Source organism: Arachis stenosperma, chromosome 4, assembly GCF_014773155.1.
Source record: "Arachis stenosperma cultivar V10309 chromosome 4, arast.V10309.gnm1.PFL2, whole genome shotgun sequence".
NCBI lineage: Eukaryota > Viridiplantae > Streptophyta > Magnoliopsida > Fabales > Fabaceae > Arachis > Arachis stenosperma.
Window position 1 is genome coordinate 109,807,182 of NC_080380.1, and position 18,730 is coordinate 109,825,911.

Below are 18,730 nucleotides of genomic sequence, written 5' to 3' on the forward strand. Positions count from 1 at the left end.
TGCAACTGACGCGAACGCGTCACTCACGCGTCTGCGTGTCCGAATTTGTGCTTTTAGCACACTTCCTACCCCAAGCCAACACAACTCTCTGCCCAAACACTCTTTTACATCAAATTTTGCAGGTCACGCATTCGCGTCGGTGGCGCGCCCGCGTGAATGGCAAAAATCACAAACAACGCGAACACGTGGGGTACGCAAACGCGTGGGATCGTTTGTGCGAAAGACTCCATTCTGGCGCCACTTCTGTGCAACTCTCTGTCAAATTTATTTTTTCACTTACACATGATCCATGCGTTCGCGTCAGTGACGCTTGCGCGTCGTATGCATTTTTTTGAATTTTATATAGAGCTTGAGGTGTTCTGTTCCTGTGATAAAATAGCTGCATGATCAAAAAATTAGTAAGAACTCAATAAAAATCAACAAGTAAGAAAACTACTACTACAAAAAATAATTAAGGATACAAAATTATCGGGTTGCCTCCCGACAAGCGCTTCTTTATCGTCACTAGCTTGACGGTCAGCTCCTCTAAGGAGGAGGGTTATAGGGGCTCAGCTCTTCACCACTTACTTTGAACTTCTTTCCTGTGTCTCCATAACGTAGCTCAATATGCTCCAGAGAGAGGATTCTGATTACTATATAAACCCATGATGGATTGCTGGTCAACACTACCTTCATTCCTGGGGAAAAACCTTCAGTGGAGATCTTTTTGTTTCTCCATCCTCTGGGTACTTTCTTCTTTTTGAGAACCTCCTCCTTGGTAAATGATGCATTCCCAACACCAAACAAACTTAGGTTTGATATCAGGAGAAATTTTATTGACTGTTACCAAGGGAGGTTTGAGCTGCAGATTCTGCTGTGCATCATCAGGGGGTTTTTGAAGGTTTGGATCAATAACCTCAGCCTGCATGCACCTCTCTTCTTCACCTGTTGGCTGTATATCTTTGAAGACATGAAAGACCAGTTGCTCATTATGCACTCTAAGCACTAATTCACTCACTTCTACATCAAACAGAGCTCTTCCAGTTGCTAGGAATGGTCTTCCTAGAATTAGAGAGGCATTCTCATCCTCTCCTGTGTCAATAATCACAAAGTCTGCTGGGAGGAAGAACTTACCCACTTTGACCAAGATATTCTCCACTAATCCGTATGCAGGCTTCATAGATTTGTCTGCCATCTGTAATGCTATCTTTGTGGGTTGTGCCTCTTGGATTTGCAGCTTCTTCATCACGGATAAGGGCATTAGATTTATGCTTGCCCCTAGATCGCATAGGGCTTTCTCAAAGGTTGTGCTCCCAATGGTGCATGAAATTTGAAAGCTCCATGGATCTGGCATCTTCCTTGGCAAGTTATTCTGAATTACAGCACTATATTCCTTAGTCAGGATTACTGTCTCATCTCCCTTTAAACGCTTTTTCTTTGACAACAGCTCCTTCATGAACTTGACATAGATAGGCATTTGCTCCAAAACCTCAGCAAAAGGAATATTGATTTGTAACTTTTTGAAGATTTCCAAGAACTTTGAAAACTGCTTGTCCTTGGTCTCCTTTTGAAATCTCTGAGGATATGGCATCTTAGGCTTGTACTCAGGAGCCTTTGGCAATGTAGGATGAGTGTCAAGAGAGTCTGAGAATGGATTGTCCGCACGCTTTGGAGGGGCGTGCTCCAATTCTCCCTTTTTCTCCTCTGGAGCTTCCTTTTCAACTAGCTCTTCATTGGCCTTGGTCTCAGAGCCAGCTACTTTACCACTTCTCAATTGAATAACCTTGTAATATTCTACTGGGTTCACCACTATATCACCTTGAAATATACTTGCAGACCTCTCAAGTATTTGCTTGCTCAGTTGGCCCATTAGCACTTCTAAATTTTTAATGAAGGCTCTGGTTTCCTGCATAACTTGTGCTTCCATACTTGCCACTTGTCCACTTATCACGGTGATAGCCTTGCATTCCTCTCTTGGATTTGGAATTGTGTTACCAGGAAGACTATTAGTAGTCCTCTGATCAATTTCAGTGACTTTTGTGGCTAATTGACCCATTTGAATCTCCAGGTTCTTGATGGATGCTCTGATTTCCTGTCTAAAACCTGTCAATATTGCTTCCAAATCATTGTTCTGTTAGAAACCGCCCTGAGAATTATTGTTGAAGTTCTGAGGTCTCTGAGGTTGATCCCTCCATCCAAAATTTGGGTGATTCCTCCACCCCTGATTGTATGTCTTAGAATATGGATCATTGTTGGGATTTCTAGGAGCACTCCCCATGTAATTGACCTGTTCAGAAGAAGTTTGAGCATAATCATAATTATCATTCTGCACAAAATTACCTGTCATGTCATAAGACGCTTCTTGAGGGGGATATTGAGTGTTGATAGCTAAGACTTGCATGCCACCCATCTGTTGAGTAAGTAGATTTATTTGCTGAGACATCAGCTTGTTCTGAGCAAGAAGAGCATTAACAGCATCTACTTCCAACACGCCTCTCTTCTGAGGGGTTTCAGAATTCACAGGATTCCTGTTAGAGAAGTATAAATATTGGTTGCTTGCAACCAATTCAATAAGCTCAATAGTCTCCTCTAGTGTCTTCTTCTTGTGCAATGAACCTCCTGCAGAATTGTCTAGGCACATCTTGGATATTTCACCTAAGCCTTCATAAAAGATATCTAGTTGAGTCCATTTGGAGAACATGTCTGGAGGGCATTGCCTAATTGGTAGTTTGTATCTCTCCCAAGTTTCATACAGAGTCTCACCATCCTTTTGCCTGAAGGTCTGAACCTCCACCCTAAGCTTAGTCAGCTTCTTTGGTGGAAAAAATTTAGTGAGAAACTCAGTAACCACCTTGTTCCAAGTGTCCAAACTCTCCTTGGGTTGGGAATCTAGCCATAGCTTTACTCCATCCCTCAGAGCAAACGGGAAGAGCATGAGTTTGTACACATCTGGGTTCACTCCATTTATCTTCACAGTATCACAGATTTGCAGGAAGCTAGAAATAAACTGATTTGGGTCTTCGTGGAGAAGACCATGATACTGGCAGTTTTGTTGCACTAGAGTGACCAGTTGAGGCTTCAACTCAAAGTTGTTCGCAGCAATAGGAGGTACCACAATGCTCTTTCCATACAGATCTACTGTAGGAGCGGAAAAAGAACCAAGTACTCTCCTTTATTGTTCATTCCCATTCGGGTTTGCCACATTGGCATTATCAGTATTATTCGGATCCATAGTGGATTCTGCAGCCTTGTAAAGTCTTGCTTGTTGTAAACGCCGCCTGAAAGTCCTTTCAGGTTCAGGATCAAAGTCTAAGAGATGTTCTTCGTCTCTGTTTCTGCGCATAAACAACCAGAAAATAAGAAAGAATGAGAATCTCTACGTCAGAGTGCAGAGAATTCCCAGTGAGGTAACCTGTGTAAAGAAAAAAAATATACTAAATAAATAAATAAATAAATAAATAAAAGAATAATAAATAGTCCACACCAAACTTAATTTCAAAGATTAAGAAAAATATTGGTCCTATTTATTTATTTAAATTATTTATTTATTTATTTATTTAGTAAAATAAAAAAGGTACGGTATAAAGGGGGAGTAACGAAAAAAAGAAAGCAAGGAAATTTTTTTTTGAAAAATAATAAAACAATATTTAAATAAAAATTAAAACTAAAACGCCTAATTTAAGCAATCAAACAACTGATAGTTGTTAATCACTATCAATCCCTGGCAACGGCGCCAAAAACTTGGTGCGGTATTTTACAACCTACAAACTAACCGGCAAGTGCACCGGGTCGTACCAAGTAATACCTTACGTGAGTAAGGGTCGATCCCACGAGGATTGATGGATCAAGCAACAATAGCGTTTGATAGGATTAGTTAGGCAAGCAGAAAATGGTTTTGAGATATTCAAAAAGCATTAAACAGTACTTTAAAAATTTCAGAAAGGCAGATAAATAAGTTGGGAATAAAATATTGAGAAAGCAGTTAAGGTTTCAGAGTTATCTATTTTCCGGATTAACTTTTATTACTAATTAATTTAATCATGCAAGATTTGATTTCATGGCAAACTATATGTGACTAGACCCTAATTCCTTAGACCTTCCTAGTCTCCTCTAAAATTCATTAACTGCTAATTTCTTGGTCAATTAATTCCAATTAGAGGGTGATGATCAATTTCTAGTTTATATGCCAAAAGAATCCTAATTATCCAAAAATAAGGGGATTATATGTCACGTATCCCATTAAATACAAATAATTAGAAATTCAGTATAATATGTTTTCAAGCTGTTGTTCAAGTAAAGAGCTTTTTCAAGTTTTACAAGAACTCAATTAAAACATGGGTCATACTTCCGTTTCACCCATATTCATAAAATAAAGAACGAAAACAATTATTGAAATATAAATCAAGACATGAATTAAATTAAAAAGATCAAACGAATCAATCCATGAAAATAGACAGAGCTCCTAACCTTAATAATGGAGGATTAGTTGCTCATGGTTCAAAGAGAAAAATAAGGATTGTCAAAAATGTACCGTGTCTAAATGTACAGAGTTCCTATTTATAACTAATCCTAATAAATTTAAAATCTAATTATCTAAAATTAAAAATAATATCTTTTCCTCAAAATTTAAGATTTGAATTTAAATTTGAATTAATTAACAAGTCTTCAGTTGATGGGTGGGGACTACTTGATTTGTCCATTCTGCAGCTTCTAATATGTGTTTTCTGGGCTGGAAACTGGGTCAAAACAGCCCAGAAATCGCTCCTAGCGTCTTTCTGCGTTTTTCTGCACGTGGCGCATGTCACGCGTACATGTCAGCTACGCGGACGCGTCGCTAGTCTTTTTCCCGAGTCATGCAGACGCGTCAGTCACGCGGACGTGTCGCTGAGCAAATCTTCAATTCACGCGTGCGCGTCAGTCACGCACACGCATCGCCATGGATACCTCGAATTCACGCGCACACGTCAGGCACGCGTGCGCGTCGCTCCTCATAGCCATCTCTTTGATTCTTGTGCTGTAGAAACTCCATCAAATGCCCCCGAATGCTACCTGAAATAAATAAAATTACCCAAAACTCAAAATAGCATCCATAGTGGCTAAAATATAATTAATTCTTTATTAAACTCAACAATTTAAGTACAAATTCACTAGGAAAAGATAGACAAGATGCTCACGCATCACTTAACCTCCCAGTTTTGAAAACAAAAAATTTCCAAACCATGTTTTTAAACTTTCAAAAGCTCTTTATGGTTTGAGCAAGCTCCTAGAGCTTAGTATAAGAGACTTAGCTCTTTCTTATTGAAAAAAAGCTTTCAAAGATGTACCACGGATACAGCTCTCTTTATTAAAGAATCTAATAATTATTTTATTCTACTTCAAATTTATGTGGATAATATTGTGTTTGGTTTGACAAATAAAATCTTGTGTGCTAATTTAGCACTTTAATTATTACTAGCAAGTTTCATGGGAGAACTCACATTTTTTCTTAGACTCTAAATCAAACAAACTTCTAGTGGTATTTTTATGCATCAAGGTAAATATGCCAAAGAGTTGGTTAAGAAATTTGGTTTAGAAAATACTAAGCCAATGAGCACATCAATGCATCTAAACTCTAAACTTAAAAAGGATGATAATGGCAAAGGTGTGGGTGAGACTAGGTTTAGAAAAATGATCGGATCTCTCTTGTACCTCACTTCCTCTAGACTGGACATAGTTCAAAGTGTTGGAGTTTGTTCTAGATTCCAATCACACCCAAAAATTCTCATCTTTCAATTGTTAAAAGGTTTATTAGATACATAAATGGCACCTCTAATTTTGGCTCATGGTATCCAAAATCTGATAAGTTTGGCATAATGGGTTATTGCGATGCAGATTTTGTTGTGACCAAATAGACCGAAGGAACACATCCAGAATCTGTTGCTTTCTTGGGTAGTCACTAAATGTGTGGTTCAGCAAAAAACAAGCCATTGTAGTCTTGTTCACAGCCGAGACTGAATACATAGCTGCATTTTCATGTTGTTCATAATTGTTGTGGCTGAAAAACTAACTTACAGATTACAAATTGTAAGTCAATAGTATTTCCTTAATGTGTGCAATAAACATTTTCAAAGATTATATTCTGTATTCTAGAACCAAACACATTGAAGTAAAATTTCACTCTATTAGAGAACACGTTCAAAAGGAAACCTTGATATTCAATTTGTAAGATATCATTACCAACTTGCTGATATATTTATTAAACCACTATCTGAAGATAGATTTTGCAAGTTGAGAACAATTTTGAACACTTTTTGTGCTAAATCTTTGAATAATTTGATGATGTTCCCTACATATTTTTATCTTTCAGGTCAACATGAGACAAAACTGGTCAAATGATGAATCCTTCTAGGTTTTCTTGATCAATGCTGAATGTTATCTTTTTTTATTAATAAGGGTCAAAGTTGAATTTTTTTGTGGCTCCTTATATTTTCTTAAAAATTATCATTGGACCCAGAAGAATGATCTATTCTATGAAATGAGTCTCGTCTTATTTTTTTTTATCATAAATCCTAAATATTTGCTTTTATGTTTTTCTAACAAGTTAAATCAAGTTCAGATTCTCAAAGATATTTTTTGAGTTGTCTTTTCACTTGTTTACTTCCAAATGTTTATTAAAATATTTTTTAAATACTTTTTCAAATATTTTAAAAGGTCATTTTGTGAATAAGCATTTATTGTAGTTACTGAAAACTGCTCATCTTCCTCATTTAACTTCTATCATTTTCAAAAACTTCATTCTTTAGGGTTCATTATAATGAGAAAGAAGGTGCCTACTCACAGAATTTCCTTGGCAAACCATCCTCCTCAAAACCCTCCTCCAAAAGGTCAAGCACACACCCATATACACATTCACTCACACTCTTCTTCACATTCATCTCCCATTCCCGAGAATATGGCTCAAACAAAAAACACTTCTCGCCACCCTTCAATGGCATCTCTAGAAGTTGGTACCTCTTGGGCAAATGTGGCCAAGGAAAAAAGTCTATGATCGAGGAAGAACCACCCATGTCTCTATCTCCTCACTCCTAATCTTGTCCACAAGAACGTTCCACTCCCAAAGCTCCCTCAAATCGAATAACCAAAGGTAACCGTCTACCCTTTCTTCAATCTGTAAAAGAACTATACAACTCTGATCCTGTTGAGTTTAAATCTCATTTTGATAATTTTTCACATTCTCATTTTAATGCATTTCGTTTCTCCTCTAGCATGAACTTCGAATTTCACAGGGCTATGGTTTCTAATCGTCCCTTATGTTCAACTTATTTGGCTGATTTAAAAGTTTTGGCTAAAGAAGGGTTTAAACTTTGTTGAAAATATCGTTTATTTAGACTGAAAATTTTTTTTCAATATTCGAAAACCAGTTACCCTGAGTTGGTTTGAGAGTTTTATGCAAACATGTACTATCATGAAGAATCTGTTCATTCATATGTTAAGGACCGTGAAATTTATTTAAACAAAGACTCCATTAGTGAAGTCCTAGATTACTACGGCATAGGTGTAACTGCTTACACCTCTGATAAGTGGGATAATGATCTGGACATTTTACATAAAGATGTTTTGGCCAATATATGTATGAATATTTTCCTCATGGATGGTGTCACTCCTAACCATCAGTCTTTAGGTCCTGTTAGAGCCCAGATGCACCGAATCATCACCCACATTCTCTTGCCTCAAAGTGATTCCTATCAAAGGATTACTCTCTGCGACACCTTAGTTATCTTTGCCATTCTCAACAAAGCATAAATTTCTTTTGCATACTTGATGATGCGTCATATGTATGACAGTATTCGCAGTGATAAAAATATTTTCTTATCATATGGTATTTTTTAACCTATTTTTTGAATCTTTTGGTGTTGATCTAACTAATAAGACTGAAGAGAATAGAACTTCTTATCTTAAAGGCGGTGGTGCAGTAAAACAAACTAAGGGAAAATGGACTAAAGCTGCGTGAGACACAATCATGAAAGAAGAAGGGGATGAAAGTATCCATCCACCTTCAGCTGTCGGTACATCCTCCTCCAATAAGTACTTGGTCAATTGCATTGTGAAAGATGTTTTACAAGAATTTGTGAATATGACCAAGCATTTGATCAATTCGAGCAAGCAAGCTAGGAAATTGGCCATTCAAAATGAAAATTCCTTCAAAAAATCTCAAAGCCGAGTTGAAGTACTTATGAAGTATATTGATTCTTTGGAAAATGAACCAATGTTATCTGATCAAGAAGAAGAAGAAATCTTGGAAACCGAGGATGAGGGATCTGATGTTTAGCTTTTTGTCTCTGTTATCGATGATTAAAAATATTTTTTATGATTATGTTATGCTCATTTGATACTCTTTACTTTAACTGGATGACTATAATAGTGACTTGTAATTTGTTTAACTTTGAATTTCAATCTTTTTTTTTGTGCCTAACAGATTTTGTGCAGGGAATACTTCACCTCCTTGATAATAAAAGGAAAAGTATGTAAAATATAACACCCTACCACACAAAGCCTTACGCTATAGTCGTAAATCAGATGTGGTGAGGCATTACGACACCTAAAAACAAAATATACATACATAGTATTCGAAAGATAATAATATAACTAGGAATCTGTGAAAAAAGAATAAACAAAACGATGACCATTATCACACACGAAGTGTTAAAGATAAGAAGCATTGAATACAAAAACAAAAGACGCATATATAAGACTCGGAATAGATATATAAGAACTAGTCTCGATCTGTAAAGAAAAGGTCGGCTAAAATATTACAAAAAAAAAGTATAAAAAATAAATCCTATTTCTCCAACATAAAACCTCTAAGAGAAATCTACAAACAATATCTAAAAGCGGGAAAAAGATACTACATAAAGCAAAATAAACTCCAAAAGATGTCTTCTTCGCTTTGCCAAAGGAATCCTGCACACTCACCGAGGTGCATCACGTCCTATATTAGTAAAATAGAAATTTTCACAACGGGTGAGAATCCGAAGATTTTCAGTAGGGTAATAGTTCCAAAGAGAGACTATGTAAAACTACATGAACCTGCTAGGCAATCTTAGTCTCCAAACTCACAAAGTTTAACCCTAGGGTTCTTTCTAATCCAAACAGAATTTATATACTAAATCTTAGCTCTTTTCAACACCTCTCAGCATCTTTGATTTCCAATATCACACTTCGAACTCCAAGTCTTTCTTAAGCGGAGGCATCTACCTTGCTCTGTAGCCGGAATATCTAGATTCAAGGGGCGAAGGCAAAGAATTTGAGTGCCATATCTTCCAAAACCTAGGATTCTGATTCAACTTCTCCCACGAGGAAATCCAGCTTTTATAGTGATGCTAGAAGGACAAACCGGGCCCTAGTGGTCCTTATCTTATCACGCCACACATGGAGACATCTCAAATAGCGGTAAATTGGTTTGGGTTCAGTATTCAGTATCCAATTGAGTAGAGACAAACACAATTAGTAATCAATGCAATTCAAACACAATTAGAAAGTGAGTATAGCAAGTAATGCAATTAGCAATTAATAGGATATTCAAATAGGAATACCACATACAATATGCACACTAAAACAATTTCAAATAGATGCACATGATGCATGCATGTCTTATTAGCCATGAGCTCATGGTACCATTATCTCAGCGAAGAGTGTTGTCTCACCTTCTCTTGGAGGTATAAACCGTGCCAAATAATGGAGAGTGTCGTCTCACCTTTCATCTGAGAGAAAGTGGGACGGAATAAAACTGCCATCCTCACATCACACCGCAACCACGGAACAAGTGGGATGGAACCTCCGTCCTTACCCGGTGTGGGTGCCAAATCAATATGCAAGCGAAATAAAACCACCGTCCTTACCAATCAATAATCGTTATCAATTTCAAACACGTAAGCAGGATTAGACTACCGTCTATGCCAATTCAGTCTTTCATACCACAATTAGTTATAATCATTGACTTTAATTACTTTCATAAGTCTTTATATTCTGTAACCCTAATTCTTTGATAATCAGTCAATTTCGTTTTTATGTGAGCAGGATAACAGCATCGTCCTTACTGCGGACGGGATAAAACCACTATCCTCGCAACCATTTTCTCTAATTAACTAAGCGTTTTTCCGAGAATTAATCAATTTAATTTATTGGCTTTAGCCATACTCTTTTCAGAGTTTAAAAATTAGTTATCGAACATCATATGGGATTTACAGGGGTTTACAAGTTTGTCGAAAAAGCTAAACAGTAAAAAACAGAGCTTTTCAAGAAAATAGGATATGTGCACCTGTACACCTCAGTGTGCACCCACGGTTTGTAAAATTTCCTTCGGGTGTGTATGCACACCCTTGTGCATACACACGAGCTTGAACACTCGCTGTTAATAGTACGCACGCACACCTTTATGCACGCATACACATGCCAATCCATCAATAATTTACAACAACAATTAATTCCATTCAAACCTATCCTAGGGACATTTAACCTAAATTTTCACATAACCTTACTTAATGTCTACCTGAAATCAAAACACGTACCTTATTGACGGCAGTTTTCAACCTTTAAATTTTCTCTCCGAAATGGACCCAACCCTAAACCAAGTGCTCACAAGCAAGTCAATCTCTGATTTCACAACAATCAACTCAACCCGAACAAAAGCCCTTGAATCTTTTTTCTCTATCAATCCAAGTCAAGCACTCGAGCAACTTTATTAAATCCAGATTTACCGAATTCTCAACTTAGAGTTAATATAAAATGGGAGTTTAAAAAAAGCAAACGTCACCTTACTTTATTCCATTTGAAATTTGGATAGAATCCAACTACAATCCATGTTTAAGCTTCTTTATTGCATCAAAATCACAAAAATCTCAACACCACATACTTAAAACATGAATTTGAGAGGAATTTCAAAAATAGTTCAAAGTTCTTGGGAGTACTTCCCACAAAAATGGTATAAAATCGAAGAGGACAACAAGGTGGTCGCATGGTCACAAAGAGGTCTTTGATTGGAGATACAGTTTGTGAGTTATGTGAATTTAAAGTGTGATGTAAATAGTAACTTAGGTCTCTCTCTCTCTCTCTAATAAGGGGGTGAATGAGCCAGGGAGTGAATGAGTTGAAATAGGATACATAGTGACTAAAATAGGATATATGGTTGTATCATTCTCTCTTTTCTATTTTTTTCTATTTTTTATTAAAGATAAAATAAAAATATCTCTTACTTTATCTATTTCACAGAAATTACAATAACTCAAAGTAAAGAATTTATTTAGTGCCTAATTAATCATAAAGAGATAAAATAAAATTATTTTTTAAAATATTAACATGACAGACTTAACAATCAATGAATTTTAAATTTAATTTAAAGTAAAGTAAACAAATTTAAAAAAAATTATAAAATTTTTTTTACTAAAGATAAGAAGACTCAAATCCACTACCTTTAAATGAATATAAAAAAACTATGTTATTTGAATTATAACTCATTTACAAAAAGAAGTTTAACTTTTTTTTTTAAGACATTAATAAACCTTCACAATTAAATCGATTTTCATTTACTTTTCAAACACAAACTAATCCGACCCCTGATCAACCATAAAAATAGAATCAAATGTCTTGTAAGCTTTTGTCTTTTCTGTCCTTCCTCCTACGAAAAGAACGGAAAGCTAAGAAAACAAATTTAAAAGACTCCAAATTTGCATGCGCCGGGTACAGATATTGATAAATGAAGATTTGTATACTTTAACATGTAATTATTTCGTTACGACTGTATTATGACCAGTCATAACCTTTTTTTCCAAAAGGATATATCAATATTCAATAAAGAAAAGTGTAAATGAAATGCAAACCGACAATAATCACAGCCTTCTTCCTTTTGTTCTTATTTTTTAATAAAAAATATTTAATAACTAAAAAATATTAATCAAAATCAGTTAAAATTTGAATTAATAAATATTAAATAAGATAAATTTTTATTTTTTTATTTTTTTAGCATTATTATTTTTTATTTTTAATAAACCTTAACACTGTCATTATGCAATCCTTTTCACATCATTGTGGTAACAGCCAGGCTAAGCAGTTATTCTCTCATACTTATTTGGCAAGTCGATAAAGATCGAAACTCCCAGTCCTGTATACTTTGTATATGTAGTAAACAACAGAATAGACTACCATAACTGTCACATAAATCCAGATCATGTTTGCAAGTCCTTGAGTTTTGATTTGCAGAAATTTCTCGTATAAATAAGTTTTCACAATCACGTCTAAGTTAACATATACTACCATTCAATTAACTATAACTCAAATAACATAATCTTTCAATTCTCTTTTAAAAATCAGTTTATAATTCAAAACTCACTCCTTACCTAAAAAAAAAAAGCATAACACCGCCAAGAACATTTTCCCAGAAAGGGTTGACCAAAAAAATCAAGGTTCAATTTAATTATAATATCCATCCAGCCATCTCCTTAAAATATTGGGAGAACTTGACTTGGTGTTTGTCTAAGCTCAGGAAATTTCTAGATGGGCGTTCTGTGAAACACAAAGGACCGGTCGAGAGTGCTAAGAGCCAGTGGATGGTGCACGCTGATGATGACGTCATTGGCAACACACATGCAATGTTAATTAATTCTCCGTCTCCTCCATGCCCACAGCCACTGGCTCCATACAAAATAGTCACTGGGGAGTTCCACTTTGTTCTTTATTAAGTCTTAAGATATATAGTATACAGGTTCACACGGTGCACACGCGTCAGGCGCCACATGATTTCGTCGTCAATCTCCCACTTCACACTCTCTCTTGTCTTGTTTCGTTCTAATCTCCTGTCGTATTTATTGGTTGAATTTCCTAAGCTTCTCTAATTTCTTCATTTCCTTAACGCACCAGCCATTCTACTTCCATCACCGCCATTCCCACTACCTTAGCTTCTTATGCACGTATCTATATATAACCCTCTCCTACTTTAACCACATTATTCCATCTCTTTCTCTCATCTCTTCTACCTACCAAACTAGCATGGTGCAGATACACGAAGAAGAAATGGACGTAGAGGGCGTGGACTACGAAGAGCTGAAGAAGCGCATGTGGAAGGACCGCATGCTGCTCCAGAAGCTGAAGGAAAAGCGTCCTAAGCACGATGACCAAGAAGAAGCCTCCAGGAGGAAGAAGATGGCACGTGCTCAGGACTCCATCCTCAAGTACATGGTCAAGATCATGCAAGTCTGCAACGGTCAGGGCTTCGTCTACGGCATCGTCACTGAGAAGGGAAAACCCATCACTGGCTCCTCTGAGAGCCTCCGCGAATGGTGGAAGGACCAAGTTAAGTTTGATCAGAGCGCTCCCCTCGCCATCTCCAAGTACCTTCCATATAACGAAAATGGTGACTTGGATGCAAGTTCCTCCATGCATCTCTTGAATGAACTCCAGGATACTACCCTGGGTTCTCTCCTCTCCGCGTTGATGCAGCACTGTGTGCCACCGCAGAGAAGGTACCCTCTTGACAGAGGGCTGGCTCCTCCGTGGTGGCCCAAAGGCAACGAGCTATGGTGGGGTGAGCAGGGCCTGCTGGCCCAGGAACAAGGCCCGCCCCCTTATAGGAAGCCCCATGACCTCAAGAAGGCATGGAAGGTTTCCGTCTTGGCTGCCGTCATCAAGCACATGTCTCCTGATCTCCATAAGCTTAGAAGCTTGGTGGCTCACTCCAAGACCCTGCAAGCCAAGATGACTGCCAAAGACACTGCCACGTGGTCCAAGGTTGTCAACCACCAACAATCCCTCACACAAATCACTCCACCATCCCCATCATCCATATCCATGGTAGAAGCTGAAAGCTCCAAGAGGAAGAGTAGTGTGTTTGATTTCGATGATGATGGTGCTGATATTGACGATAACAATAATAAGCAGATGTATGCATGTCAAAACGCTGAGTGTCCGCAGAGTGAGTTGTGCATGGGGTTCCCAGACAAGAACTCAAGGATGAACCATGAATCCCTATGTGCCTACCGCACGGAACAGCCCCATGTTCTTGATGATGACACCAAATTATTGGATGATTTGATGAACATGGACCTAGCATGGTACCATGATGATAATAATCATTTTGGGAACGAAGATCTTGTTGCTTATGAGTTGGCTGAGATTGCAGCGGGTACCACCATACCACAAGACTATGGACTCTTCGGTTTGAATGGTGGCATTCACGAAGATCTTGGATTGAATACATCATCAGAACTCCACTTGGAAGCAGGAGGAGATAACAAGAATATTATAACATGCTTGAAGCCTTGAACTTAATTTAAATCCACCACCTTAACAGATCACACAAGAGCTCGAATCAACCTCAGTCTGGGACTTATGGCGTATCCACTAATTATAAGTGTACTGTATATTCTTATCGATCTAGTAATTAATATAATCGGAAGAAAGTATAAAAAAGTTATCTGGTTTGTTTGCATAACATGATTGTATTGCTTTGTTGTTCTGCTCTACTGTTATAAACACATTGGAGAAAGAGAGAAGTAATGAATTAAAGAATAATTTTGAAATGAAATATCGTTGTTCTATAGTTCCTAAGAAAATATACAAGTTTGATATTAGATTGAATTAATCATAGAAACTATGTCTTTGAGGTATTACGTCTTCGAATTCAAGTCTTGGGTGAGCGTAGGAGTAACCCTTCCTGAACCTGTTGTTTCTATTTCTAACTTCCACATCCACAGAGAAGATAGCACAAACAGGCCTGTGGTCAGAGAACCTTGACTCTCCTCGTATATATGATAGTTGTTCAATGCCTTTACCACGCCATAGTATTCTATCACACCTGAAAATTATTCAACATAAGGGGTAATTATTGGAATGGATTTCTTCATTCAATATCAATATTTATAGTAGTACCATGCTGGAGTTCTGCGTTTTTTCTTGGATTTGACCGTCTCTCCGGCATAGGAATCTGAATTTTGAGAATACTTGTAAGTTGGTGCAAATACGATCCTTCCCTCTTGGAATCCATTGAACACCCTTCCTGCCTCTCTTTCCATGTTCAACTGAGAAAAACATGTATACAAGTCAGTACAATCAAAAGTAATAATAATGTTATGCGAGGACTAGGAAGCATATATACTATACTCACTTGATCTTTCTCTAACAATGTGTCCCAGTCATTATCCTCCAAGAGGGTCCTTGTTTCCTCATAACTCAAAGACACCCGATAGTTCAAATCACCTAGCCATATTATTCGTCTGCAGAAGATGCAGATATTAAACAGGAGAATTTACAACTAAAAAATTAGTATAATAATAGAAATACTACTTACTCATGGTCAACAATCTTTTCAGGGGCTTTAGCACAAGGGTTCTTGCAAATCCTAGGGAACTGTATCCCTTTGAGGATCTCAGCTACATCGGCATTCCTCTTTATCTCATCACCTTCTTTCTCCCCAGAAGCCAAGTGACTACAGATGAAACAAAAGCTTGTTTGGTGTATTGTCATGCTCATTGATATACACCCCTGCAAACCAATTATCATTTCACATGCACTACTATTATTTATTTATTAGTCTTGAAAAACTCAATATGATTAATTATGATTATGAATTTGCATACATATGTACCTTGTTACCTAGGCAACCCATGATTCCTCTTCCAATAGTATCTATTCTAAGATGGCCAATATGAGGTACCAACTCCTTTTTAGTCCATACAGTGAGAAAAATGCCAACCATTTGCTTACTTGATATAAGGGAGTACTTGTTTTGGGAAGTCATTGGTATCTCTGCAATGGAGAGCAACTCTTCCATGCTAGTCTCACCATGAATCTCATTATCTATCTTACTAACAGGGTCACTAAACTTTCTCCCCCTCCTTCTGTCTCTGCTGATTGGAGATTCCAGTGGACAATTACATGCCTTAAGGAGGCAGCTACCCTCTGCCCTGAAGCTCTTACTCACAACTTTCAGTGACGACTTCTGAAAAAAGTTCAGACTTGTAGGCCCCTTCAACTCCCTCGAGTTCTTCAGGTTCGAATCATACGAATCATTGTGCTCGTTTCTTGGCCTGTTTAGTGCCTGACTTATCAATGTTAACCACTTTGCTGCAGGTTCATTGTCTTCAATTACCAATACATTCCCAGCGCTAAGAGGAACTATTTCTTGAAATCTTAATCAAACACAGACACAATCATATATGTCAGCGAACTCAATTCAAAGTTTTTCTTATTAGCTTCTTGCCTTGCCACCAAGCATGATGCAATTGTAAACTCACCCCAATACATATACATCTGCAGAGCCCTCCACCAGCAAGAAATCTTGAAGGTTCAGATCATAGTTTGGGGACTTTCCTCCTACATTCCAAGTTGCAACAAATATCCTACATGCATTCCCAGTTATTATTAATTTATTATAAACAGATGTCTTACTAACACGAGCTTCTAATCTCACTACAATAGGCGAAGAAAAATACCAAACCTAAAACTTTGTCTTTCAGTTTCTGGACCCATAGGTCGTTCAAAAGTAGACAAATTTAGGCCTTCGATTCCTGGGCTAGTCTCCCTTTCTGTCAGCACATATAAGTAACTAAAGTTATGCTTTATTCCCATTATCTTGACTAGTTATAATTGCAATGAGTGTACGGAGACACTCTTTCTAACCATGATGCCTAACACAGTTGGCTACTATATCTGGGGTTTTATTAGGTGAGTAAACGGTAAAATTCCTCTCTCAAAAATTACTCATTTTTTAAATTGGTCCTTAAAAGATTTTTTTGATCAAATTCATCGTCTAAATATTTTAAGTTAGTCGCATTAGTTCTTCTCTCATTTCTGTTGTTCATGGTATCAAAGTTTGCTAATGTGACATCTTAATTAAGTGACACCACAATAGACATTTGACAATTCTAATTAGGTGCTAACATGATAAATTTATGAAATTAGATTAAATCAATTCTAATTTGAGAAATTTCAATGTCTCAAAGTCTTGCTCAATTTGGGATTAATTTGATTTAATTGCATAAATTTAGCATGTTAATCGTCAATTAGGACAGCTATGAATATACTATGATCAATATAGTGTCACTTAATGTGCTACATTAATAAATTTTGATTTAATCAACAACCAAAATGACAAAAGGATTAATGTGACTAACTGAAAATCTCTTAAAAATGAATTTGGTTAAAAAAAATTTTGAAAATCAATTTAAAGAATAAATAATCTGAGAGATGAATTTGACTATTTACTCTTTATTAGCTATTGTGGTCGAAAATAAATACCTAAACAACAAATAAAAGATTTTCTTTTCCCCTTGATCACAAAATATTCTTCCTAATAGCCAAGATTTTTTTTTTTTTTTGTTAGGTAAGCTACAAATATCTTGCCAAGTACTTGGGACTATATACGAGTTGGATGACCCAGAACGTAGCATTGTCCCAAAAGTTTCTCAATGTAAATTCAAGCCATAAAATTTGAATATATAAAAAGAGTTTCAGGAAATGTAAAAAAAAATTTTGTGCTACAAATTAATTGCATGCAACATTAATATATATGCATACCTGAGAAGCTTTTTCTCATGAAGGGAGATACTTCCATGAAAGATTTTCTTCCGAATTCAATCTTCTTCTCCAAATCTTTGGACACGAAAAGAACATTCATCAAAGAAAAATTAAAGCAACGATGACAAAAAAGAGAAAAGAAAAGTGAAAAAGAAATTACCGAGAGTAACTCCTTGATCTCCTTCCTCATGTGGCTTGGTGAAAGCATCATCGTCTGAGCCTCTCCCAGTTCTCTTTGAACCGAAAATCTTGGGAAAGAGAGACTTGAACCAAAGAAAAAAATAAAATAAAAATGAAGATAAGAAATTATAAGAAATGAAGGAAGGCATAATGCAGGAATATATGTAGAACGAACCCTCTTTTTCTTGTCATTCTTGTTGGTAGTAACATCGGGAGAAGAGGCTGCAGAGATTTGCCTGATAGGGCTGATGGAAGGATCGCTGGCTTTGGTCATTTTAGAATTATTATCATTTGATATGGTACAAGTAGAATTGGAACAAGCAGCGTAAAAATACGACATTCACTGGCTACTTCGTGTTTTGGAATATGCATGCATTATATTATTATATATGATGTTGCGTCCTCCACCCTGCTAACATGCACCAGATTGATTGCTATGTAACTAACTCATCATCTACGAGCCTCCTGCAACAACTTTCACTCTCGTATTTTTGCATGATGAGATCATGCGTATGTATGTGTTTAGGATGTTGCTGTTTTCTGTTTTCAAATGGCTCAGATTTTGGCTGCACAACTTTCGGACAACTTAACGATGAGGCCTCATACCCATAACAGGTTATGCTCTTCCCTGATGAGGCCATAAACAACTCACAAATATACCAAATATTGCATGTTTCCATTTTCCACACCCAAATATTGTTATTTACTTGTTTCTATTATAGAATGGGGGTATATACTGAATTCTTTGTTTTAATAATAATAATAATAATGACTCAATTAATTACAAATCATTACATAATTATTAGTATATCTCTATTATTGCTCTTTTTCTATTTTTTTATTTTATTTTTCTCTGAACTTATGGAATGGAATTAGAACATTTGATGGAAAGTCAATTCTCTGATTAATTTTTTCTCAAATAAAAAACATGCTAGAAAAGATATTATGCAATAAAAATTCACACGACAACATCAATTGAAACAAACATCTAGAAGATACACTCCGCATTATAATTTAATGCCAGACT

The 18,730-nt window shown here is 36.5% G+C and overlaps 2 protein-coding genes across 2 annotated transcripts; one reads left to right on the top strand and one right to left on the bottom strand.

Moving 5' to 3' along the window:
* Positions 1 to 12,999: 12,999 nt before the first annotated feature.
* On the top strand, positions 13,000 to 14,271 carry LOC130975300 (putative ETHYLENE INSENSITIVE 3-like 4 protein). The gene has a single exon (XM_057900115.1). The coding sequence runs from the start codon at positions 13,000 to 13,002 to the stop codon at positions 14,269 to 14,271; it is 1,272 nt and encodes a 423-aa protein (XP_057756098.1).
* Positions 14,272 to 14,586: 315 nt separating this feature from the next.
* On the bottom strand, positions 14,587 to 18,377 carry LOC130976962 (type I inositol polyphosphate 5-phosphatase 5). The gene is made up of 10 exons (XM_057901931.1): positions 17,879 to 18,377; positions 17,684 to 17,786; positions 17,524 to 17,598; positions 16,445 to 16,532; positions 16,242 to 16,346; positions 15,593 to 16,136; positions 15,296 to 15,489; positions 15,113 to 15,221; positions 14,878 to 15,026; positions 14,587 to 14,803 (listed from the first exon to the last, which is right to left on the bottom strand). The coding sequence occupies exons 1-10, from the start codon at positions 18,041 to 18,043 to the stop codon at positions 14,587 to 14,589; spliced, it is 1,749 nt and encodes a 582-aa protein (XP_057757914.1). The 5' UTR covers positions 18,044 to 18,377.
* Positions 18,378 to 18,730: the final 353 nt, after the last annotated feature.